Source organism: Pogoniulus pusillus, chromosome 17 (genome assembly GCF_015220805.1).
Source record: "Pogoniulus pusillus isolate bPogPus1 chromosome 17, bPogPus1.pri, whole genome shotgun sequence".
Lineage (NCBI taxonomy): Eukaryota > Metazoa > Chordata > Aves > Piciformes > Lybiidae > Pogoniulus > Pogoniulus pusillus.
Genome location: NC_087280.1, coordinates 9,815,541 through 9,841,508, shown reverse-complemented (window position 1 = coordinate 9,841,508; position 25,968 = coordinate 9,815,541). Strand labels below are relative to the sequence as shown.

At 37.3% G+C, this 25,968-nt stretch overlaps 1 protein-coding gene across 1 annotated transcript in view; it reads left to right on the top strand.

Moving 5' to 3' along the window:
• The window catches only part of UNC13C (unc-13 homolog C), a 142,101-nt gene that overhangs the window by 16,057 nt on the left and 100,076 nt on the right, over nucleotides 1-25,968 (top strand). Inside the window, exons 3-6 of the mRNA XM_064157581.1 lie at nucleotides 283-347; nucleotides 12,231-12,309; nucleotides 19,410-19,481; nucleotides 23,278-23,497. Of these exons, the coding sequence (XP_064013651.1) occupies nucleotides 283-347; nucleotides 12,231-12,309; nucleotides 19,410-19,481; nucleotides 23,278-23,497 (436 nt within the window). The remainder of the gene's footprint in view (nucleotides 1-282; nucleotides 348-12,230; nucleotides 12,310-19,409; nucleotides 19,482-23,277; nucleotides 23,498-25,968) is intronic.

Sequence of the window (25,968 nt, the reverse complement as noted above, 5' to 3'; positions counted from 1 at the left end):
TGCCTCTAATTGTCATCTTCACTGCATACACTACAGGACTTAAAGGACAACAATATTTGGGAAGCAATACCTTATCTTCCCATGGGTTCTTCCAGTGTATTTCACCAAATGCTCAACGCTACCAAAATGTATTCCAAAGCAATAGTTACTCTAGCTTTGGCCTGCAGCTGACCCTGCTAAACATTTTCATATTAGGTGTTATATGTTTGATGCAGTTAAATTCTGTCCAAAGACTTATTAAGAACAACTGAGTAACTGTACCTTTTTTGGTCTTTATTAAAGGCTCGGATAGTAAGTGGAAGTTCCTTGGATACTTCCAAACTTTATGCAGTCCAGGCATTTAATGGGTGAGTATGAAGATGACTGTGAATTTTGTCATTTATTCTGCAAATAAGTATAATAGTATTTTTATTACATTTTGTTCTTATAATAAATGGAATTATTTTCAGAGGAAGATACTAAATTTCAGTTTCATTGTGTAGGTCTTATTTTAATTTAAGTTCTTTTTTATAAGAGATTAATACAACAGTTCAGTTGCACAAGTCAGCTGGATGACAGCATTTTTACCTGATTGCATACAAAATAAATGCCAGTAGAAACCATAGCTTTCTTTTCTGTTTTTGCAAATCAGTAGTAATACAATAATATCAGTCAAATATTTGAAATCTAAAAGGACAAGGGAAATAGATCTTCCAGCTGCTGAGAGAGAATATGGTAGAAACTTGTACATTTGGTTTGGTTATCTCCAGGTGGAGTTATTTTACACCCAGTTCTAATGATTCTTTCCTTTGAGGAACATATTGTCTTCCTTTTTTTAATACCTTTTCATTATTCTGTTTGGAAAGGGAAAAAAAGTAAAGCTTTGGGTAAAATATGTCAGTTACATTAGTTAATTATTTAAAAGGAATATTATCCTCCTGCTGCTGCATCATATGAGTGCTGTTTGCCATAGTTGTGCTTTGTTACAAAGACAAAATATTGAGATCACATTGTCTAATTTATCTTCCATTTGCACATCTTAAAGGATATGCAGCAGGTTCTAGACACTGTGAGGTTTTCCCATTTAGATTCTTATGTTTTAGGTTTATTTTTGTGTCTAAGGTACTAAGGGTGTTTGTTTAATATAATCCCCATGCTGCCAAAAAGATTGATGCAATTTTCATTTACCTTAGCTGCAAAACCTTGACCACCCAGACTGTTGTAGCTCTATTATAATCATACTTTCCTCTCTACTTCTGCATTCAAAAACTAATCCTAAATTGTAGGATCCCTTAGCCAGCTGCAGCCTTAGCTGTGATTCGTTTTCCCTCTTACTTGCTCCAGAAGATATTGCTGTTTGAAGTGAGGGGAGATTTGTTCCCTCAAGACACTTAATACTTTGCTTTATCTATGCAGAAATACCTCAACTGACTCTTTTCTGCCTTACCCTTCCATTTCATAGCGTAGTGCTGTGAACCTTCCTCATGCACCAGCACTTCCCATGTCCATGACACAGATTACAGCTCTTCATTCTCTGCAATGATCTTCAATTGGCTATTTGAAATGAGAGAAAAGCCTCTGTTAAAAGGCAGAAAGCTCCACCTTTCCTGTTTTTTCTATGCCAGTATCAAATGTTATCTTCATCTTTTTTGTTTTCTTCTTTGTTATTCTGAAGATGAGACACTTTAGAATTCATCCTTTGAGTACTTTTGTAAAGTACATGGAGGTCAGATGGGTTTTTCATCACAGATATGAATCTAGAGTAGTGCTGTTTTGCTTATTCCAGAAACTTGCTCTGTAGTAATTTACTGCTTGCCTGATGGCAGTGATGTCAGAGACTGATAAATTTACCACATGGCCCAATCCATTCTGAAATAAACTAATGGTATACTTATGGTGCTGCATGCAGATGATTACTTCTTTCCTTTAGTAGCATGTTCTCTCTGACAAATTCACAAAAAAACAGCCAACATTACAGGGAGTTTTCTTGCCCTAAATAACTTCTGTGCCTTCAATTTTATCGTGTTGTTGGGTTGTTTTAACTGGAGGGAGAGGAGTAGAGAATTCAGTGTGTAACATCAGCTACATGAACAGTTTTTCAATGTCTGTAAAGTTTAATGTTCCAAAGACTACACACAAAGACTGATACATCACTGCCAATGCAGCATTGCCCAGTTGGTTAGTTCTGAGAATGTAGCTATTCTCCTGGTTTTCCACCAGATTTCATCTCACAATCCAGACCAGCACATTAATTTTCACTTCTAGCTGACAACTAACAATCTTGGCATACTTACCATCCTCTTAAATGTTATTAGAAGGATCAAGTTTGTTCATGTGCTTAATTTCTATTTCATATCCCCAAAGTCAAGGCTGTTTCAGTAAAGATGCAAGAAAAAGTACTAAATATGCAGTTCTACTAGAATCAGACTGAGGTGTGTGTTTTCAGCATGCATATGTATTAGTGAAGTTGTTTTCCTACTGGTTCTCCAGTGGATTGTCCTACTCTCCACTGAAGTGTATCTTCCCAGGCAGGTGTATGTTCGTTTATTTGGCAATGAGATATGAGAGTTTGGTGGGTCAGCCTTTCCATGTCTCAATGGATATCGTGCACCTTATTGTGCACTAATCTCTTTTTATACTGTTACCTTTTAGATATGTCTGTGTACTTGAAATTATTTCTTTTTCTTTATTTTATCTAGTTCTATAATTTATTTCCTTTATATGGTGCTTTTATCTAAATATTGAGGGGAAAAGATGTTACAGCATTTAAAAAATGTTTCAAATGGAATATATAAACTGTTGTACCCCCTCTGCTACCACAAGTAATGTGAATATAAATTGCCTACAGACTTCCCACTCATGAATATATACAGGAGTCCAGAAGCTATTGATTGATATCTTTCTTTATGTGTCTGTATTCACAGACTATCAATGTTCAGCCTAAATGGCAACGATCAAATTTTCTGAGGTGTAATGCTTCTTCAGCATATTGCCTTATGCACTTACCCTCTGTTTTTCCAACAAACCTAACACATAGATATATGGCCTCATATTTGCTCCAAAGTCCTTCATGCTATGAGCATGTTAGTTTAGAAACATATTTTTTATTGTTATCATTCTCCAGGTTGTTTAGCCTGGAGAAGAGGAGGCTCAGGGGTGATCTCATTGATGCCTACAACTACCTGAAGAGAGGCTGTAGCCAGGCAACCAGTAACAGAACAAGGGGACACAGTCTCAAGTTGTGCCGGGGAAGTATAGGCTGGATGTTAGGAGGAAGTTCTTCCCAGAGAGAGTGATTGGCATTGGGATGGGCTGCCCGGGGAGGTGGTGGAGTCACTCTCCCTGGAGATGCTCAAGAAAAGACTGGATGAGGCATTTAGTGCCATGATCTGGTTGATTGGCTAGGGCCGGATGCTAGGTTGGACTGGATGATCTTGGAGGTCTCTACCAACCTGCTTGATTCTGTGATTCTCTTGCTTTGAACCACACTGCTCAAACAATCTTGATGGCTCAAACCACTGTGAGGCCACTGCTGTCTACTCCATCAAAACTCTTACAAAGCTGCTTTTCTCTCCATTTCCCTTTAATTTCAGAAAGAAAGACAGAGTCATTGCTTATCCAAATTTATGCAGAGAGGCAACTGTTGAATCCAAATGAATCCAAACTTTAATAGAAATGTCATGAATCCATTATAAAGTCAGAATTCTTACAGGCTTATGGGAGTGTAACTGGAGAACTATTCTGGAAAATAAAAGCAGTGATGCATTTATCAGAAAAAGTATTCTTTACCTCAAAAAATCAAAACATGGATTTGAGGTTTTACTGGGGGAGTGGGTATTTGGGCTTTCTGGTTGGTTTGGGTGGCTTTTTGCTGTTACTTTTTTTGAGTTTTTTTGAGAATGATTTGCCTATAATTAAACTTAATCACATTCAGGAACACAAGGAGAGTAATTAATGATGCTTCAGAGTCTATGTAAGATAGAAGATAAAAAGCGTAGTTTTTCTTCTAAAGATAATTCAACAACTTGTTCATTCATGTCAAAATACAGAACACTAAGTACTAAATAATACAAGCCTCAGTGTCCTGCAGGTGAAGCAACTGCTTCAGATGGTTCGTTGGATTTTACTTGCCTGTAGCCATAAGGAACACATTAATTTTTCATGCAGAAAACAGGATTTATTATCATTTCACTAGATTCTTACAGAGAAGGGTATACTTTACAATGAAAGCAACTGGAAACATCTTGCCTTGTGGTTTCTTCCTCTATCATTTATAAGTGGATCTGTTAAAATATCTTCTGATAAGTGAGAGGCAAGCGGCAGTGGGCTTTGAAGTATACTAATCTAGAATTGAAACCTACTATTCTACCAAATCTGTGGATGCTGAATACAAACAATATAAAGAGATTTTTACACTAGACAGCAGACCACATCTAACAGTTTTTCCTCAGTTGTCTTATTTCTCTACAGAGTATGTATTCTGTCAGTATTGCTGGAGCCAGAGAGTGCGTTCAGATACCAATTTAATGCTACTTTTTTGCAATTGAAATGTGAGCCATAAGCAGTCTTAGCTCTCCCTGTCATAGAATCAACATATCTTTTATAGAACCAGCTAGTAGAATACATAAACTTCTTGATAGTAGCTACAGTAGTGCCCTGGTATTGTCAAAGATGGTGAAGCTCTATTAAAAAGAAAATAATTAATTTGATTAATATTTTGCAGATGATAATCAGAATGTGTTTTAGCAATATTTAAACTAATGAAGCAGTCACTTCTTGGCCACATATAATTCTTAAGCAAATATCTATAGCATCGTAGAATGCTTTAGGTTGCAAGGGACCTTTAAAGGTCATCTAGTCCAACACCTTGCAGTGAGCAAGAACATCTTCCAAATTGCTCAGAGCACTGTCTCACTTCACCTTGAATGTTTCCAGGGTTAGGACTTTTATCACCCCTCTAGGTAACCTGGGTCAGTGTTTCACCACCTTCATTGTAAAAAATTCTTCCTTGCATCTAGTTTCAGTCTCCTCTCTTTTAGAGGCTCCTTTCAAGTATTGAAGGGCTGTAATAAGGTCCCCCCAGACCCTTCTCTAGGCTGAACAGCCCTATCGCAGCCTGTCCTCGTAGCAGAGATGCTCCTGCTCCAACAGGTTCACATCCTTCTGGTGCTGAGGACCCCAAAGCTGGACTTAGTACTCCACCTGAGGTCTCACCAGAGCAGAGTAGAGCAGCAGAATCACTTCCCTTGGACTTCTGGGCATACTGCAGCCCAGGATGTGCTCTGTTTTCTGAGCTGCAAGTACACATTGTTGGCTCATGTCCAGATTTTCATCTCTCAGTACACCCAAGCCTTGTTTTGATTTGTTTTTCCCAAATATTGAGATTAAAAAAAAAAAAAAAGAAAGGAAAAAAATACAAGTTGAAAAGGTGCTGCATTGAGACCATATCACCCAAGGCCAGAATAAAGTCATTTTAGCTGGGTAGTGTCAACTCCCTGTAACATGACAAGAAGCATGATGGGAAAAAGAAATTGGGTCAGAACTTCTTTGCAAACATCTTTCTTTTTTTCCAAAAGCTGAGATGGCCCCAGAGGCCTGTTAGTACAGTTTAGAATATCTGTTTTTCTGATTTAGCTTCACCTGAACCATTCAGCAGATTTGTGATAAGAAGGCAGAGGCAGAATTGTAGTCACAAATTCTGCTTCACTTCCTTCAGCATCTTTCAGCATATCCTAATGTGTGGTTAATTTGCATATTTGTTATAGAAATATGATTAACAAATGATTTCAAACTTCTCATAACATTAATGTACGTACTCATCTGAGCACATAATCTACCAAAATTTAAGTGGATGTAGTCCTTAAAAATAGCTTGGTCTACCTCAAAATGTTCTTATAGCTTCTTGAATCGGCTAGGATAACAGATTTTATTCTATGGAGGAATTCAGCCTTTTATATTTATATATATACATACAGTATTTTTAGCTCATATCAAGACATTTTTAATCCAAGTTTCATTTTCACAGAAAGGTCTAGGTATTACTTTTCTGGTATTTTAATATACCGAGGACCAAGAAAAGCTGTTAACCCAATCCTATAATTACTTCTATAATGCTGGCCTTTTCTCCCAGTGTTCATCTACTATTTTAAACCTCCAATTTCAGTATTCCACTCTAGCAGAAATTATGTATTACTATCCAGGTGTGGATTTGTGGGACCTGAGACAGAGTGGCTGTCTCAGAATTACTGAGCATTAACTTGCAGGGTTCTGTTTTTATGTTTTTACTGAATGCATTGGATACATTTTATAATCATAATATGCAGCAAAAATAAATTTCTTCTTCCCTTCCTTAACTCTTAGTTCAGTCTTCAAAAAATTCATCTGAATTTTCATGAGATCAGACCAGCATAAGAAGTTATTCAAGCCGCCTAAGTATTTTATTTATCATATTTTAAGAATGCCATAAAACAGATTCATCTGACCTGAATTCTTAAAAACTTCAAACATATCAAGGATCCCAGCAACCTAAAATGGAGTTATAATCACCATGGAGTGATTTACAGAACAAACAGTGAAACCTCACCTCTTCGGTTTTGTCTAACTGGTAGTGAATTTGTAGAGTACCACAAATTTTTAAGTCAGTCCTGTAAATATAGGACTAAACCAGGTGGGGAAAGGGAAGTTTGGAAGTTGTTAAATAGTTCAAAATATCAAGCATACACCAAAAAGCATCACAATTGCCAAATAGGGGTTTGAATGAAAAAGGAGCTGTCTGCTTACATAGTCTGAAAGGAAAATGTAGTTGATCAAGTTCTCATCTGAAAAAAAGAAAGGTCTATGCATACATTGATATAGGCAGACATTGACTATTTGTCATGCTTTTTGCCATGCAGACTACCTGCCACTTACAGAACAGAAATTATTGCATGTTTTACTATTGGGAGTTGCATCTGAATTGCTACGCTGAACTGTCAGTCTAAGGAAAAAAAATCAGGTTCTACTTGAAAATATTACTGTTTTCATCAAGAGTTCATTTTGAGTGTTTTGATTATAGCTTTCAAGTCCTATGTTTGTCTGTAAAGGAGAAAGAATCATTTAACTTGAACAGTTTGGGCCTGATGAGGGCTAGCAAGATCATACCAAATAGGGTGGTGTTGCTGCTGTGACAAAGTGGAAAAGACTTATTGTAATGCTTTAAGGCTATTTGTATATGTGTTTTCTGTAGCATCTTACTAACAGCCTGAATTCTGGGGAATCTCTGTCGAGAATTTTTCCAATTGCAGCACATACAGGTACAATCCAAACTGTCTTAAAATGAATGTGACACCAAAAGTCAGGATAATGTGGATCCAGTACTCTGGAGAATTGCACCAGAACTGCATTCTTCTTGCATTGAAAGTTTCATTTATACTTTTCTCTCCTTCCTATACAGTTGAGTGTTGGATGACATTTTGAACTGATGCCAGCTCCCAGTTTAGCTACAAATAAAGAAAAAAAATCAATTTCCTGGTGTGTGAGTTCTGACCTGATGAAACTCTGAAACAATTAGATTTCTGCTGTCTAGTTGCTAGCAGAGATAAAGTGAGGCCAATTGATTCTGTAGGGTGATGGCTTATCTGATTAAGTATTTGTGTGCGAACCTAACATATCACTGTTTTCTGTGCTATATTGAAAGTGAGTCAAGGAAAATTGCCCCATACAAGCCCTAAAACAGTGAAGCACAATTCATCAACTGTAGAGAAAAAATTCTTTCTGCTGTCTTAGCGAGCTTGTCATGCTACAGGCAGATGCAATATTTCAGGCATCATCATATGTGCACTGACCTCATATTTGAGTATAGAGAAAAATGTCCTAATGGGAAAAAGATGAGAAAAGGAATTTCAATAAAACTGGGCAGCTGCAGAATGTATTAGAATATTTGTACCCTTCCTTTTAAATTCTTTGCAGTACAGAGAATAATTAATGATCCTCATGTGTCAAGTCTGTTTCTTTTATGTATTATTTTATCCTTTTGCCTACAAATATCCTTTGGACCAAGAAGCCTCTCTGCTGTACAGCAAGTCATTGCTGGATCAGTCATGGCTGTTAACACAGCTTTTATCAAATGCAGTGAATAGCTCAGGAATTATTCATCTACTGTAAGGCCATTGATCTGAAAGCAGCCTTTAGTCCTCTCTTCCTTACTGCACTGGTAAACAATACCATGACCTTCTATCACCTAAAAAATATTTTAAAGTAATTTCAAACTTAGCACCTTTCTTAAATACATCTTTAAAGGACTATGTTTTAAAACTAAGTACAAAAGTACAGCTTAGAGTAGGACAATTATGAGAGAATGTTCTGAATTCTGTTCTGTTTAAACATTTTTTTCAAAAGAAGAATGTCTGACACTCTTCTTGTATACTGTTAGCATTGAGAAATTTATTGACTTCTCTTTTAGAGACTGCAGATTAATCTCAGTTTTTTCAAAATCTTAGAAATAATCCCCTATGTACCTGAGAGTTTACAGAACCTAGAATGTATTCTTCCCATATACTGGTTTTATATGTTTAATTCAGTTTGGTCAATATGGATCAAAATGAAATTACAGACTCTTGAAGTTCCAAAACTGCTTTCAGCCCTTGCAGAATAAGAACTTGTCTGTTAATCAATAGGTGATCATAAAATAAAGTAGAACACAGGCCTTGTCCTTTAGCTAAATGTTGGAATACATTGTGGTAAATACATAACAATTGTGTTTATTTGAAGCTTTTGATCTGGGAAGTAGTAATTTCATATCTCTTAAAACAACTTTAATTAAAATGTTAACAACATACAACTTGGGAACCTTCCTGATAGAGCTTATCTGTTAACAATAAAGCACCTCACAACTTGGAGACATCATGAGAAAGAACACCCAAAGGCATTTTCAGCTTAGCTTCTGAAGATTTTGAACTTTTTTTGTTGTAGTCTCTTAAGAAAGCAATGTTTTGAATCAGTGCCCTTTATTCAGAGTGCAATGTGCACAGCACCACTTTGAAGAAAAGAGTTTAAGGAAGTTCAGCATCTCTCAGGAACAAAATAACAGTATGTAACCTAGGGATGCAAAAATCACTGCATTTCTGAGTCATGTTTTAAATGCAAAATATATCTATTATCTTCTTTTCAAGAGAAAGGGTGAAAATTCATTGTCAAATAGGATTTCACTGAAGAGCATCAATGCTTAAAGAGCTCAGTTCTTCTGCTAGGAAATAAAATGTACTCTCCTTACAGCTTTACTCCTAACAGCTACCTGAAACTATTTGTTGCTTTGTGTGGTAGTGAAATGTGATTCATTTTTGTAACTAATGGGAAAAGGGGGTACAGTTTATGGGAAGAAATATTTTAATGTGGAAAAAAAAATACTGCGTTTTCAACAGCTAACTTTGGCGCTACATGAAAAAGAATACTGAGTTACTAGGACAGAGGAAAGACCATCAAAATAGTTGATAGTGTTAGGACAAGTGAGCATGGGGCCTTAAAAAATCCTCAATCCTATTTGAATGTGTTGAGAAAGTTTCTCAACTCCACAGGGTTTTGAAAAGTTTAGTTCATCAGCTTTGGAGATTGGATCTTGTGTAAATATCAGTGTAAATGTTAGGAGATATTTATCAAGATCTTTGAAGAGGTACTGAACTACCAGGTTAAATGAATGAATGTGTAGATTATCCTGAATGTTATATTTAATATTTTTAAATTCATATGAGAAATTATTTTCAGGGTGTGTTTATTATACATAGGAGAAACAGTCTTTGTTCCCCTTGTGGAATTAATCTCTGTGTTAACAGCTCCAAATGTCTAATATCTAACTTTCGAGCCTTAATATTTGGCAATTGTGATGAATGCTTCATTACAGTAATACCATCTGCAGGAGCAGAGTATGTAGCAGTATTTTCTGACTCATTATTTGTGATATTAGCTTTAACACTAAACAGTCCCCTTGATGCTAACTTACCTCTTGCATCCAAAGCAAAGATTTCAGTGCCTACTGGTTTTGCCCCAAATGGTTATTTCCACTTCATGGTTTTGTAAGTTCATTTTGATTCCATCTTAGGGATTTGTCCCATTATGTAAAAGTACTCTCTGACATTAAGGATAGCTTCTCAAATTCCTTTTGCAATTTATTCTACTTGGAGAGCTGCCCACTGTGTAGTCTGTCAGCCAAGATTTGCTCTATTAATTTCCTAACTCTTTTATGTTGTAACTCTGCTTGTCTCACATATCTTAGAGGCAGGATTTTGTGCAAGGCAGCTTCCCCATTTCTCTGCAAATCAGAAGCTGCACCAGTCCACAGTACTGTTACTGATAAAGTTTTGCCAGAACTTCGAAGTAAGAGAATTACTGAACAGAAGGCAAACAAATATCCCAAACAATATAGGTGCTATTTTGCCATTTTATCTTTCTTCTTCTCTCATTTTAGCTCAATTAAGCTTCACCCAAGCTGAGCTTTACAAGTTCCTTCTGAAGTACACTCCAAGAAACTGAATTTGTTGCTCTGAATCTCTTCAAAGTAAAACATGGAAATGAATACTGCTGCTTGCTGTGTCTGTTTCTCCCAGAAGTCTATGGAATAGTGTTGGGTTGAAATAGAACCCCATTTTATTCCAAGCAAGAGATAAAAGTTATGTAGGCTTTGCCTTAAAAACAACTCCAACAGCAAACCACTCAAAACCCACCAACCAAACCTCAGTGATGCAGAATCTGACAAATTCCATCTAGCCCAACTTGTTTTGCTACTCCTGACACTGGCCCAAACCAGAAACTCTCAGAAAAGTGTAAGCATAGGTGGATGGAATATCTATTGCATAGGATACTCTTTTTGGCTCATCATAGTTTGTAATTTGGAGATTGCTTGAACTAAAGTTAGTGTTTCATTTCTCTTAAATAATTTGAGTTCTGATTTGTGAGTTCTGTTGCCTTACACTGATTGGTCTTGAAGATACTAGCAGTGGAGGTGTCAGAAGTGTGTCTGTCCCTGAACTGCTTACAGTCTGGCGTGTTAGCATAACTCAGCATTTCCATTTATATCAATATGCTAGACTTTAAATCATGACAGCTGAAGTCTCTGATTCATAATTCCTTTTGGATTTAGCTGTAGCTGTGGAACTGCAACAGCTACACACAACAGGCGGTTAAGCCAGAGTCTTGACATAAATAAACACAGAATTTGTCAACTCTTCTGTGGCAAGTGGCTGTAATTAGGTCAGCAGAGGAGTATTTGGGACAAAATACTCAAACCACAGAAAGTAAAAATTCTGACCTAATTTCAGTTAGGTCAGAATATTTCACCCAATAATTGTAATCTGTATAAATAAACCAAGGGCTTTCAGGTACTTAACTGTTTGCTGCAGCATGTGCTATTTTTATACACAGAGGCAGAGACAGAAGTAAAAAAGCAACTGAGAAAAGTGTTTGAGTGGGTACCAAACAGAAGAGTCATGGAGGAGAAAGGGTCTTGAAAATGTACGGTATCTCAGCTTCCCTGATACTTACAGTACCTCTGAATTAGGTCTGAAAAAGTCTTCCAACATCCACTGTAGAAAAAAGTCAGGAAGATAATACCATGCTGCCTGTTCTGAAGCACCAGGCAGATTGTTACTGGATCAGTACGTATTCTTTTAAATCCTGCTGATGTAGCAGCCTTTTAATCTTTAAAGTGGCCTCAGGAATGGTTTTGCTGGTTTGTTTTTCTTTTTTTTCCAAGTTACATGTGAGATCTAATAGGAGGTTTTAATATGTGCCTGAAGAAAAAGCTTAACCAGGAAGAGAAAACAATGATGGTCATGAGGGAATTACCTTAAATTGTGACAAGTCTGTTTTCCACATACACATGGATTCATACAAGAAGATATGATTATATCTTGCATTGGATACTTTATCCTTTGCATGAAATTTATTCCAATGTTGGCCTCTATCTAAACTACCAGATTTACAGGTTCTTTTGATGAAAAGCTACTGCTGCAACTTTTAAATCCATGGTAAACAGTTTCAGGGAGGTATTAAAGCAACCCTTCAATTACTCTTTAGTTTGTGTGAACACCAGAAGGAACTGTTAGCCACACCAAGATTGCTCTCATTCTTTCTTCATAAGAGTCAGAACACTTGGCTTCTGTAGCAAATAACTGCTAATTGGGATTTTAACTGTAAATACAGATATGTTAAGCACTTCTTAAGGATGCAAACTTGTAAGCTTCAGGTCTTTATTTTCTCCTTTGCCTTTTCACCTCCTACAGTGCTGGTCGGGAGCTATATGGAATTGATAGCATGCCAGACCTGCGTAGAAAGAAATCTTTTCCCATTGTTAGAGATGTGGTAAGTAACATCTGGTGCCATAAAACCATTGGTTCTTTTGTCATTTCCTTGCAATTCCCATTGCACATGTGAATGATAGTTTGCCAGTTGTTCTATGGAAAAAAGTTATCTTGAGAGTGGATTGAGGCCAGAAAAAGTGAGTATGGCAGTTGTCGCAAGATACTAGGTAAGCCTCAATATCTCATTGAACATTGAGATACTACTTGTGGAATCAAGTAACATGCTTTCATGCAGTAATATAAGCTACTTATTTTTGTGTTGACTTATGGGGACAATTGTTATTGAGTGCTTGGGATGCAGATTGACTTGATTTATTATGATACAGAAGGGGGAAGATAGTTCCTTTTTTGAAAGCAACTCTTTCGGTATGAATGTTTTAAAGATTTATGCATACTTTTGGTCTAAGATGAGGTGTGTTATTTTAGCAGTCATTGTAGACAATAATAAGCTTGGCAAATAAATGTCAGAAAGGTGAAAAGAATGACAGTTACTTGGAGATTTATTCTGACTTCCAGTCTAAACAAGATTAAGTAGAATCTCTCTTCAGGTGCCATTCACATTTTTCTTTTCCCAAAGTATAAAGCCATATTTCAGTAAAATACCTACTTAGTCTCTGGTGGTGGTGAGCCCCAAAACTAATTTCTCATTGTAAAGAAATGCTGGGGAGACAGGAGAAATAAATTATTATTATTATTATCATTATTATAGCTATCTTTAAAAGATCAATCTTTGCCAAATTATTGCTGAATGTATTCTCAGCTCCTCTGTTCAGTTATTCTACAATGCTATACCATACCATCTGACTGTTCATAAAGAGCAAGAGAGCAACCTTTTCAGAGTAGAATTCTTTCTGGAATCTTTGAGAAGTTCAGTTTTTGACATAGTAGAGCAATCTCCTGTGAGACTTATAATAGGTTGATTCCAAAACACCTAATTTAAGTCAGTGACTTAATTTTCAAGTCCTTGTAAAATCTTCTGTCATAGAATCAGAGTGGTTTGGGTTGGAAGGAACCTCCAAAGGTCATCTAATCCAGTCCCCTGCAGTGAGCAGCGACACCCGGCACTAGATCAGATTGCCCAGAGGCCCTGTCTAGATCCCCTCAGTGAGCAGCAACATCCGGCGCTAAATCCCCTCAGTGAGTAGCGACATCTGGCACTAGATCAGATTGCCCAGAGGCCCTGTCCAGCCCTGCTCAGTGAGCAGCGACATTGGTCGCTAGATCCCCTCAGTGAGCAGCGACATCGCGCACTAGAGCAGATTGCCCAGAGGCCCTGTCAAGCCTCACTCTGTGAGCAGTGACACTGGTCGCTAGATCCCCTCAGTGAGCAGTGACATTGTGCACTAGATCAGATTGCCCAGAGGCCCTGTCTAGATCCCCTCAGTGAGCAGCGACATCATGCACTAGATCAGATTGCCCAGAGGCCCTGTCTAGATCCCCTCAGTGAGCAGCAACATCCGGCGCTAGATCCCCTCAGTGAGCAGCGACGTTGTGCACTAGATCAGATTGCCCAGAGGCCCTGTCTAGATCCCCTCAGTGAGCAGCGACATTGTGCACTAGATCAGATTGCCCAGAGGCCCTGTCTAGATCCCCTCAGTGAGCAGCAACATCCGGCGCTAGATCGCCTCAGTGAGCAGCGACATTGCGCACTAGAGCAGATTGCCCAGAGGCCCTGTCAAGCCTCACTCAGTGAACAGCGACATTGTGCACTAGATCAGATTGCCCAGAGGCCCTGTCTAGATCCCCTCAGTGAGCAGCGACATCGCGCACTAGATCAGGTTGCCCAAAGGCCCTGTCAAGCCTGACCTGGAGTATCTCCAAGGACAGGGCCTCAACTACCTCCCTGGACAACCTGTTCTGGTGTTCCACCTCCCTCACGGTAAAGAACTTGTTCCTAATATCCAATCTAAACCTATTCCTTTATTTAAAAGCATTGTCCCTCATCCTGTCACTGCAGGCCTTCATAAGCAGTCCCTTTCCAGCCTTCCCGTAGGCCATTAGAGTCTCTCTGGAGTCTTTTCTTTATCCAGGCCGAACAACCTCAGCCGCCTCAGCCTGTCCTCGTAGTAGAGATGTTCCAGCCCCCTAATCATTTTCATGGCCCTTCTCTGGACCTGCTCCTTCAGGTCCCTGTCCTTCTTGTGTTGAGGGCCCCTGAGGTGGAGACAGCTCTCTGGATGAGGTCTTACCAGAGCAGAGTGGCAGAATCGCCTCTGTGGCCACGCTTCTTTTGATGCAGCCTAGGATATTGTAGATGATCTTTTTTTTATGTTTACGTATGTGACTAGTTCATAAAAGTAAAAATAATGTTGTTAGAAATGAATGCTATATCCTTTTGACACTGACTGAAATATATATTGTTTGATGTGGGGTTTTTTGTTGCAAAGAATTTATTAATGCTCTTTATGATTCCTTACCTATCTCGGATGGATTTTGCAGGCGCTGGTAAGTGCTTTTATAATGATAATTGTTTTCAAATGCTTATAATCACTCAGAGATTTCATGAATGTCATACTGGAAAATACAAAAACTGTTTCATGACCAAGACTTTAATCCAAGGCGAAGTCATGCCATGTGTGAATGTCTTGTCCTCAGTATTATATAGGCCAAAAGAAAAAAATAGGTTTAAAAAGTCACCTATATATTCCAAGTATCCTTTCTAATGACATAAGCAGATTGTTCAGGACCCAGTTGTGACATTTCTCCTCTGGAACTGAATATCCTGAGATAACTCGATAAAGAGAAGTTGGAAGGGTTCCCTACTTTGAAATCCTCTTGTATTAGTCAGTTAAATTCTTTGATCTTTCTTGTGAAAGGTACATTTTCTAAAGCAAATAAAGATTCTCAGGCACTATGGTGTAATTTTTTTTCAGATAACTAAATTAATGATTCGTGGGAACAATTTCCTCCAACTCTGGCACTTGTAAAGGTCTCTCTCTATTTTCAAAGTCTCTCTGCATTTCCAGTTTCTCTGCACTACGGGATCTTCTTATAGGTTACATCTTTGACTCCTATTTGGTTCCATAAATTCACATTTTGAAAATCAAGTTTTCAGTGTCAGCCTTGGTAGTTCTCTTTTTCCTAAGTCTCTTGGAAAAGTGTTTTCATTAATGCATTGGGACTCTACTTTCCATGCTTGTTTTGGATGGAGCTGTAGGAGAAGATAAAGCTGTCAGAATCCATCTACAGGAGCAGTTCTCTTTGCTCCAGTCAAATACAAAAAGCTTGAACAGGCTTCTGTTCAATGTGAAGCCAGAAAAAACGGAGTTTTCTTTGAGTTGAGACTATAACCAGAGAGTGGAAGAGCAATAATTACAGTGGAGCTTAGCAGTGCTTAACTCATGATAGCCAAATCAATGTGGTGATCTGCTTAAGCAAGATGAAAGGTATCTCACCATGGTTTAGTCTTTTCTTCTGTTAATGCAAGTCATTATTTCAAATATTATGAACACTCTAGAAAATTTCTGGTTTAATTTGGTTAAAGATTAACTTATACCATCACTGTAATTAGACAAATTTAATCTTCTGATATTTCAAAAATCTATTATTCATTTTGGCATTCGATCATAATAATTCAAGAATGATTTGTGGATTCTTGCTGCTATTGTAAAACAACTGTTTGGTTCAGATTGTTGAAGCAAACACACCAGGTGAAACAACTGCCCTTTTCATGCAAAACATTAATGCACTGATATTTCTTTATATGTCTCCATGAGAGACAAAAAAAAAGCCATTTATAGAGGCCATAACTTGATTATAACAGTTTAAAATCTCTAATATTGAAGATGTTCACTCAGGTTTTGTACGTTGTCAGAATAATCATTAAATAAAAGCTAAACATCTGGAATATTTTAAACTACATCAGTTATTTTCTATTAACTCTTTAAATCCTTAATAGACAAGTTGAATAGTTCAATATTCATATATGGCATCAACCATAAAAATACAAACTGTGCTTGTATATTAATGAGTTTTTAAGTTCTACTAACTGTAAGTCATAGTGATGTCATTGCATTCCTTCATTTCATGCTTGTGTTTTCCAAACACTAAGAACTACTTGGCAGTAAATTAAAAAATTGTTGATGAACTTGCTTGGGGTGTTTTGTTTGCCATGCTGTTTCTGAATAACCTTAATATTCACAATGAGCTTAGAGGCTGGATGGAGCATGGTATTGTCTGCGCTATGAAAACAAAGGTGAAGTAGTAATAAGTGGTATCACAGTGGTGTCTAGTAATGATTGTGTAGTTAAGCTGAACTGCCATTTTCTTTCTAAATTTGTTTTCTAGGCTCAATCCTGCTGTTCTGTTGAGCATTTCAGGATCATACACTTTTAAATAGAAAAAATATAGGAAGTTTGTAACTTATTTCAGTCAGTATCTTGTTTCCTTTTCACAGAATCACAGAGTGTTAGGGGTTGGAAGGGAGCTCAAAAGATCATCTAGTTCACTGCCCCTGCCAGGACAGGATCACCTAGAACAGGTCACACAGGAATGCATCTAAGCAGGTTTTGAATGTCTTGAGAAGGAGCCTCCACAACCTCTCTGAGCAGCCCATTCCAATGTTCTGTCATGCCACGAAAAAGTTTCTCCTTAAGTTCTCATGGAAGCTTCTCTGCTCCCATCCCTGCACCACAAACAACAGACTACAAATCCATTTTCCAAAATGATAAAGTTGAGTGATCATTTATCAATTAGTGATTCTGGTTGGAAAAGATAAAGATCATCCAGTTCCAGCTGTCCTGCAAGACGTCAGTTTGCTCAAAGCTCTGTGCAATCTAGCTTTGATAAACTGCCCATAGCTGCTTAAAAAGAAACAGTTGTGAAATTGTGCAACTTCTCATGGTGAAAACAGGTTGGGTTTTGTTCTATTTTGTTTGTTAGTTTGGGGCATTTTGTTTGGTTTGGATTTGGGTTTTTTGTTGGTTTTTGGGTTGGGATTTTTTGCCAGGTTCATCTCTAGGGATAACTTTTGTTTTAAAAATATAACAATATTTGTAAAGTGTTCCCTTTTTTTCCCCCTGGTGTTAGTCTATAAATTCTTTTAAAGAAAAAAAAATGGAGGTAAAGATGATCAGGAAAACTGAAAATCCATTGTAAAAAACAGAATAAAAAGTGTTGCATGGCACAGGCAGCATTCATAAAGAGCAGCAAAATGTCCTCCCTGCTACTTTAGCTGCTCAAAACAAACCAAATGAAGGGCAGACTTGGTAAACTATGGAGTTTAAAATTTAAAAAGGCGTTTCTTATATCCCACATTACCTGTAATAGGACAGTGATGAATCAAATCAAATATTTCTGTGCCAGGGGTGGCATCTTACACTTTAATTGGTTTCACAAGATTAATAATTTTGTGTCTATCTGCACATTTAATTATTATCAAGGGGAAGTTATTGAAAATAGAATTAATATGTTCTCAGGGGAAAGTGAGCATTTAAAATGAAAATTAGTAGTCTTAATGGCTCTAAATATATTTTTTAAATCTATTTAAGCTATGTCAGTGTTTAAAATTATAAAATAGGAAGAAATTGGAATTTTCTCTCTTATTAATGATGCAGGTCCTCCACTGATGCACACCTAAATTGCTTCTGATGCAACATGTATTTAACAAAAATAAGGTTGTCATATGCAAGAATGTCCCTGAATGTTTTTACTGTAGTAGCTCTATGATGGTGGACTAGAGAGACCCAGTTCACAGTAAAGTGAAAGTCTGTATCCTCAAAACAAACACAACAGGCTTGAAGTTAGTGTCTGCTTTAAGTGTTTGTACTGCTAGACTGAGGGCAGCATGTATGACAAAGCAGGTGCCAAGATTCCAGAAGAGATGAAGCATAAGTATACAGACACACCTCGAATTATATACAATAGGGGAAAGGATTCATGAGCCTAATTTTGCAGGTAATACACAGTAATATAGCAGTAGAACTGTTAACATTTTGTACAGTGGAAAAATCTTAACCCGTTTTTGTCTGAACAAAAGGACTGTTTATAGCAGAACTGATATTTAAAGCTGAAATATTATTTGGAAAATACACAGAACTCTTTTCCATGGGGCCTTTTGCCTTCTGATCATTATAGACTAATTCTTGAAGACCCACTTAAATTACATAGATATTTCACTAAGCAATTTCCTTGTTTACTGCATGTTCAAAACACTTTATTTTGAGTGCCTTTTTGTGTAACATACTAGAGCAAAAGAGGTTGTCTCGACAACCAAGGACATAGTCTTCAGAACACAAAAGTGTTTATATACCCATAACATCATGTGGACAAAAGATGATGGACTGAAAGAGTTCCTCCCTCCAAGAACCAGAGTATTTATCCACATAGCTATTCATAGTATTGAATTAATTGACCTCATTGTTGTCTACAACTACCTGAGGGGAGATTGTAGCCAGGAGGAGGTTGATCTCTTCTCTCAGGTGGCCAGCACCAGAACAAGAGGACACAGCCTCAAGCTACGGCAGGGGAAATTTAGGCTCGAGGTGAGGAGAAAGTTCTTCACTGAGAGAGGCATTGGCTACTGGAATGGGCTGCCCAGGGAGGTGGTGGAGTCGCCGTCCCTGGGGCTGTTCACGGCAAGATTGGACGTGGCACTTGGTGCCATGGTCTAGCCTTGAGAATTGTGGTAAAGGGTTGGACTTGATGATCTATGAGGTCTCTTCCAACCTTGTTGACACTGTGATACTGTGACTATTGCAAAATGATCTCCCATGTTGCTGCAGGCAGAGACAGATTCCAAATTAGGGCAGGATGCTTGTCCTTGTGCCACATGAATTTGGTTGGCAAAGTGGAAGAATAGTGACAGTCTACGATTTAAAAAAAAAAAAAAAAAAGTGAGTCATAAACCTCTGAATAACAGGTTTTATATTAGAAATGGCAGTTCAGCTAGGCACTGCTGCAAGAAACAGTAATGATGATGGGAAGTGTGCTTGCGTTATGTACCAAAACCTTAAAAGTTATGTGTTGCAAACACCGCCTGAAAGTTTTTGTAACTCATCCAGTTTTGCTTAAGTCCAAAAGCATATTCAAGAGCTGCTTGCCTTCCATTGGATTCAATAGTTGGAGTTAGTGTAATGTTTAACAGGTTTGCTTTTGCTTTAGACACTCGCAGCTCGAAAATCTGGTATTTCCATGGGCATGCTCACCCGGACCTCCATAAACACCGATGAAATGGTAAGTAGGCTTTAAGTCATTTGAATAATGAAGTGATCTTTGTTCAAAGTGCTTTAGAAATTATAACAGCCTTAGACACTCTGAAGTGGCTAAAAGTGAGTGCATAACCATTATATTTATTATATAGGAACTTCCAGGGATCTTAAGAATAGTCACTGCCTGATTCACAGTGACAGGATTAGGTGGCCTTCTGCTGACTCACAGCCGTGACAGTCAGAAGACACTAAGCAAGAAACCTATTTTTACAAAAGAGGAAACCCTTTTTGTTTTTCATTGCTCAGCTGCACTGTGCTTTACCTGCAGTCTTTCAGCATCTGTCTTCATCACACCATGAACACAATTACAGAATGAGAGAAATCTGCAGGAGGTTTCTATGTGAATTCCTCTAACTCCCCCAGTCCTTACAGGTGGCTGGGACATTACTTGTTTTTGTAAATGTTAGTGCTGCTAATAACAGATATGATCCCAGACAGAGGAATATTTAGCAAGAATAATGAAGTGTTGCATTTTTCATACACTGTTGTCAAGCCCTATAATAGAGGAATGGGAGAGCAGAATATGTTGACAGGTATTCTAGGAGCTCAAACCCACAGCACAAGAATACATGTGTCTATCACTGATTTATTATGAACTTTTTTCTTATATGGTAATCATAAAAGTACAATTTGGTAGTGCCCAGAGATAGATTGATGAGGTAGGAAACAGCTGGCATTTGAATTGATCTTTCATAGGAAGCAGTAATTATTTTGTTCTGCTGTCTCAAAATAGCAGCAAAGGTTGATAGAATGAAGGAGAACTTAAAAAGAAGTTTAAAGGCTGAGGGGAAATTATAGAGAACAAACTTATTCTGTACAAGTGCTGCAAAATAAAGACTTTCTCCAGTTATGTTCTAGATTGGAAAAAAACCCCAAGATACTCCATATGCATTACTAAAAGATCTCAACTAAGGGAACAAACAAAAAAAACATTAATGAGTTTCACTACCTTTTATGACAGAAGGTACAGGCTCAACTACTCGTTTACATGCTTTCACTTAGAAACTGCTAGACTGTGATGTTGGAAGGCCAAAGTACAAGTATTTGAAATAATAATCGCCAACAAATGCAGGACAAGAAAGAATAGCTCAGACTGCACTTTAGTGGTGCTGTTCAGGAGGAAAAAATTCAGCAAATCCCAGTGGACAACTCAGTGCCAACATTTATCCAATGCTTTCTGTCAATCGGGAAAAACTACTGAAGTATGACTCAGGAGAAATGAAAAGGGAAAAATAAGTTAAATCTATTGTTATGCAATTACGCTTTTTGGGTTCCATTTGGACCAGGGCATATGAAGAATTGTATTCCAGAAATAGATATTTCTGAAGTTTTTATTTAAAGATTTCTTGAGCCCAAAATCAGACAACAAATGTAATTTAGGTACATAAACCTTCATTTGATGAGAAAATGTATAAAGCTAATTGAGAGAAGTGAATAAGAAAAGCTTGCTTTATGCCAGGTACTTTTTCAAGCATAACTCTAATGGTACAACTGGGGAAATCACTTGCAGATATTTAGAACAGGGGAAAATAATACTTTTTCACTTGATCTGTAAGTATTCGGCAAAACTCCAGGCTCTAAAGCACCTTTACAAGTGACTAGAGCAAGATTTGAACAGACATTTCAGGCATCTAAGAATTCTCCAGATACTCTCCATAAAACTAGATGAAAAGGTGCAGTCACCAGTGAGACAAGAGAGAAAAATCTTTCGGGCAAGTTATTCCTCTGATTAAGGCTTTTCTGGTTTTTACTTTCTCTCAGCTTTTTCTGGAGTGGGTATTAGGAGCTCTGCTGGAAGCAGGTTATTTGGCTGTTCAGATTCAGTATGGAAATTCTTTGAACTACCACTTACCTCAAAAAAACCAAACTTCTTAAATGCTTTCAGCTTTTCCACCCAACACTGCTGACCTGGTATAACACATTTGTGACACTGTGAATTTCTATGCTCTTAGGCACTAATCAAAACACCTTTTAAGCAGTGTCACAATATTAACTTCAGTGAGGGTTAAATATCTGCTTTCAGTTGAGCATTCATTTAATTGCTTTGCTGAACAGAGACAGAGCTGGAAGTCTGTGAAAATAACATTGATAGCATGGCAAAAGTATCTGTATCATAGAATTGTTAAGGTTGAAAGGAACCTCAAGGATCATCTAGTTCAAATCCCCCTGCCATGTGCAGGGACACTTCCCACTGGATCAGGTTACCCACAGCCACATCCAGACTCACCTTAAGTAGTGCATGACAGAAATAAACTTCACTTCAGCAGATAAGCAAACAACTAAATGATCCTTCTGTATATTAACGGTTATACGTTGCCATGTTCAGAGCTCAATGAATGCATGTGTTATATTTAAACAGAGAAGAATATTAGGTATTAAAGCTCCTAGACAGTAAGATAAAATTCTCCTTCATAATTGTACTTTGCTTTATTAACAACAAGGGAAAGATCATGTTCAGCAGCAAAACAGTCTACAAGTTGTGTCTTTCAACAGAAAACTTCATTTATTCTCTGAGATGCTAGAATCAAATGTCCATGAGATGTCTGGCCACATTATTTGGCCAGGCTTCACACAACAGATTTTGGGTTTGGCATGTAAATATGAACTTCAGTGAGAGCTGTTGCAGCCTAAGATGCTTAACATTTGGCTTTGTTATTTGTAGTGCTTGAACCTATGAATATATTCACATATATATATTTGAATCTGTAGATTTGTGGCTATACAGTAATGATTTTCCCACCTTAGGAAACTGATGGCTCTGAGTGTGCAACATGATGCTAATAATAACTCAAAATATTTTATTTTTACCAAGGAAACAGGTCTGCAATTGCTAATACATTCATGGCAGCCATGTGTGCATTTAGTGAAAAACAATACAACACAAACCCTAGATCATACATTTGAGTGATACTGAATGCTACTTACATGCTGCTGAATTTTTCTTATTCCAGATACATCAACTGAATTTAGGAGATCTGGGTGTCTGAACACAGAGCTCAAATAAACAAACCAGGCCATTGTGGCCAGACAAGCCTAAGTTTTATATACAAAACTTCAAGGACTACTTTGTTTTCGCCCTATTAAGACCTGAGATTCAGGTTGTTTGCACTACTAATCAATGAAGAGCTGATAATTGTTGTTATGCTAGAACTAGTCATGGGTCCTGAGCCAAAAGAGTCCAAGAAATGGTGTGGAATTTTGAGAGTGTTGATCATTCTTGTTTGTAGGTAAAAAGCAAATTGGTGCTTAAGGAAGTACTTAATATGCTATTATGAGAATACAGGCAAAATAGAGCCATAAAATTGTCCCACTTCTATTTGATGAGGTGATTATATAGACACTAAGTATTAAAGAATAGCACTCTATATAATCAAAGTATATTTTGTGCAGTGTGTCTAAGTTCCTATAGGAAGTATTTAAATATTCAGAAGTAATGTTTGGTACTTAAAATGCATCAGTTAATGTAATGCTGATGATTTTTTTATTATTTCTGCCTCAAAATATAAAAAATACATAGAACTCTGTGTTTCCCAGCTTGTCTCCTTTTTCTGTAATCAGTTAAAATTCTCACCCAGGGTTCTTTTGTTTTCAAAGTGCAAGGCAAAATTAATAAATCAGTATTTTGCAAATTAGCTCATGTTTATATGTATATTATGATATTTTACAATGTTCTAAGTGTAATGAAATGCTTATCAGTTCACCTGTATTAACCTATACTTCAGGTGAAGTCTTAATTGTTTTTATTGTTTTCTTACTAACAGAAAATACATGTCTTCAAGAAGACATTGCAGGCTTTGATCTATCCAATATCGTCAACTACACCTCATAACTTTGAAGTTTGGACAGCTACAACTCCCACATACTGTTATGAATGTGAAGGCCTACTTTGGGGAATAGCCAGACAAGGCATGAAATGCACTGAATGTGGTGTCAAATGCCATGAGAAGTGCCAAGACCTCCTAAATGCTGACTGTTTGCAGAGTGAGTATGTCCTGTATATCCTGACTGCAAAAGCTTTGCAATACTTCACACTTTTTGCTTCTGTATGTAAACTCAGATACTTTGTGAAAAGAAGGGCCAGGCTGTTTGAAATTAACGGTTGCATGTTGGTGTTCACTGGCTGAGGAGCTAGCCAAAAACTTCCTGAAATAACCAGTTGTTGATTTGGGTTTTGTCCTTGTAGCTTGATGAATGTTCTTGGTCAATTACAAAATACTTTTTGCTAGCATTCAGTATATTATTTGCTTTCCGCTGTCTCTAGCAGCATCCAGAGCAATTTGTAACATGACTTAAACCTTCTTCATTTTATTTACCTTTGAACACATGAAATGTCAAAGCAAACATAATAAAAATATTCCAAATACTTCTAGTTACATTAATGTGATATAGAATTGACAAATATATGAGTCAGGATCTTGTTCCCTCAAGATACCGAATCATGTGTGTGTAAGAGAAAAAACTTTAGTCAGGAAGTATTTTGGCACTAGAATTAGGGTGCAGCAACTATTTTCTTTGCTTTTTCATTTGCTAAATTGATTGCAGTCTCCCTTCATTCGCCTCCAAAAATACCCGAGGTGCATTTAAACCGTACTTAAATTACAACATGTTTAATACACAAGATTCTGAACAATAGTGAGTGAAGATTTGTGCTGTCTGATGTTCTGAATGTGGAATAGAAGGGGGTTTACAGCTCTGAAGTTATTCCCTGTTGTTCATTGTTGATATGTTCCTGAGAATTTACCTAGCTTATACACACAGAAAAAGTACTTTGATATTCCAGTCAGGTCTTCTTTCTTACTGCTGTCTATGTGAGGAGCTGTCATAAAGGATGGATTTTCATGATTCACATTGTGCGGGAACTAATCACGATTTCTCGGAGCAACTGACCCCATGGAGCATAAATCAATGACATGTTTCTCAATCAATCTGCTTAACCATGCTTACTTGTGATTCTACACTATGATTGAAATTGAGTTGTGTTTGACAGCTAAGATTTTGACATAGCTTCACAAATGAGAAAAGTATGTTTGCTTTGAAAATAGACTATTGTAAAAGTATATTGTGCAGCAATAATGTGATTATTGCTGGTGAGTCTTCAAAACTGTATAGAGTAAAGAAGATAGTGGTGAGTATCCTCTTCAGTTAAGTGCAAATAACTTCTGTTGCTTGGACAGTAAGAAAGGAAAGTATGGTTCATAATGTCAGTTCCTGTTTACTGTTATTGATTAATTGTCTTATCTCATCCTAGGTACATTTTAAGATTAGCAAAAAGTAAATAATTGCATATCAGCCCATTGATTTCTCTGGTTTAGTCCGCAGTTCTGCTAGGAATCACTTCCATTTTATTACCTCAACTTAGGGACATGAAAATGAGTTAAAGAATGACAAATTTGTACATCTACTGGTAACAGGATGTGTCCAAGTTGCTTGCCAAGTACCTGCTCATGAAGTTGATGGAGGAAGTAGGAAGTAGAAATAGCTTTCCCAAGTTTAATCTGTTCTTTTATGCATATCTTTAGTACTATTTATGTACAGGAGGAAGAAGATATGGAGGAGAGACACAATGAATCTAATAGTCTCAGAATGGGATTGGGCTATTGCTAGATTTCGAGCTACTTTGCTGCAAGTCTCATTTGCTGCTCCCTGAAAACACTGATCGTATTCTGTGGCAAAGAAATAACTATCAAGTATTCTATACTGGGAATTCCCCTGTCATAATGCATGCATAATGGTCTTATAATAAAGCATAACTGAAACTTTCTCCACCAGGACGCACTTCTTTCTGAGGACTTAAAGGAATATCATCTCATATTGTAGCACACTGATTCAGAAAAAAAATTATTCACTCCATTAATGAGACATAGACAAGATATCTTGATTTAAGAGTAGCGTAATGAAGTATCACAAAGATCAAACGATTACGAGCATCATAACCATGTCTTTCTGCTTGAAGGAACTTTCTGCTGCTGGTAGTTGGGTGGTTCTTTGTCTCACCAAACATCTGTGTAAACCCTCTTCCATTCCACAAACTTTCCAACCTAGTTTCTGCTATTTGAGAAAGTCACAGTTCAAATAGGAGTAGTTAATAATGCTATTTCTCTTCATTTACAATGTGAGAAAAGTGAGATCCAAGGTGATGTTCCTGACAATATCAGTGTTGTGAATTTCTTATAATTCTCATCTAGTCCATGAATTTTCATAACAGAGAATGCTTAGAAAGAATCTTCTTTCTGAGGCTTCTTGACAGTGATGACAACTCTCATCGCTATACACAATGGGGAGCAACATTCAAACTAGCTAGACCCGAGTATGATATCTTCTGAGTTTGTTTTGCATGACCTCTGGTTTGGTCACAGTTCACTTCCTTATGTTCAACAGCACAGGAACTGATTTCAGATGTTGATACTGCCATGGAGGGGATTACCTGTTATTAGCACTCAAAATTAGTGTTC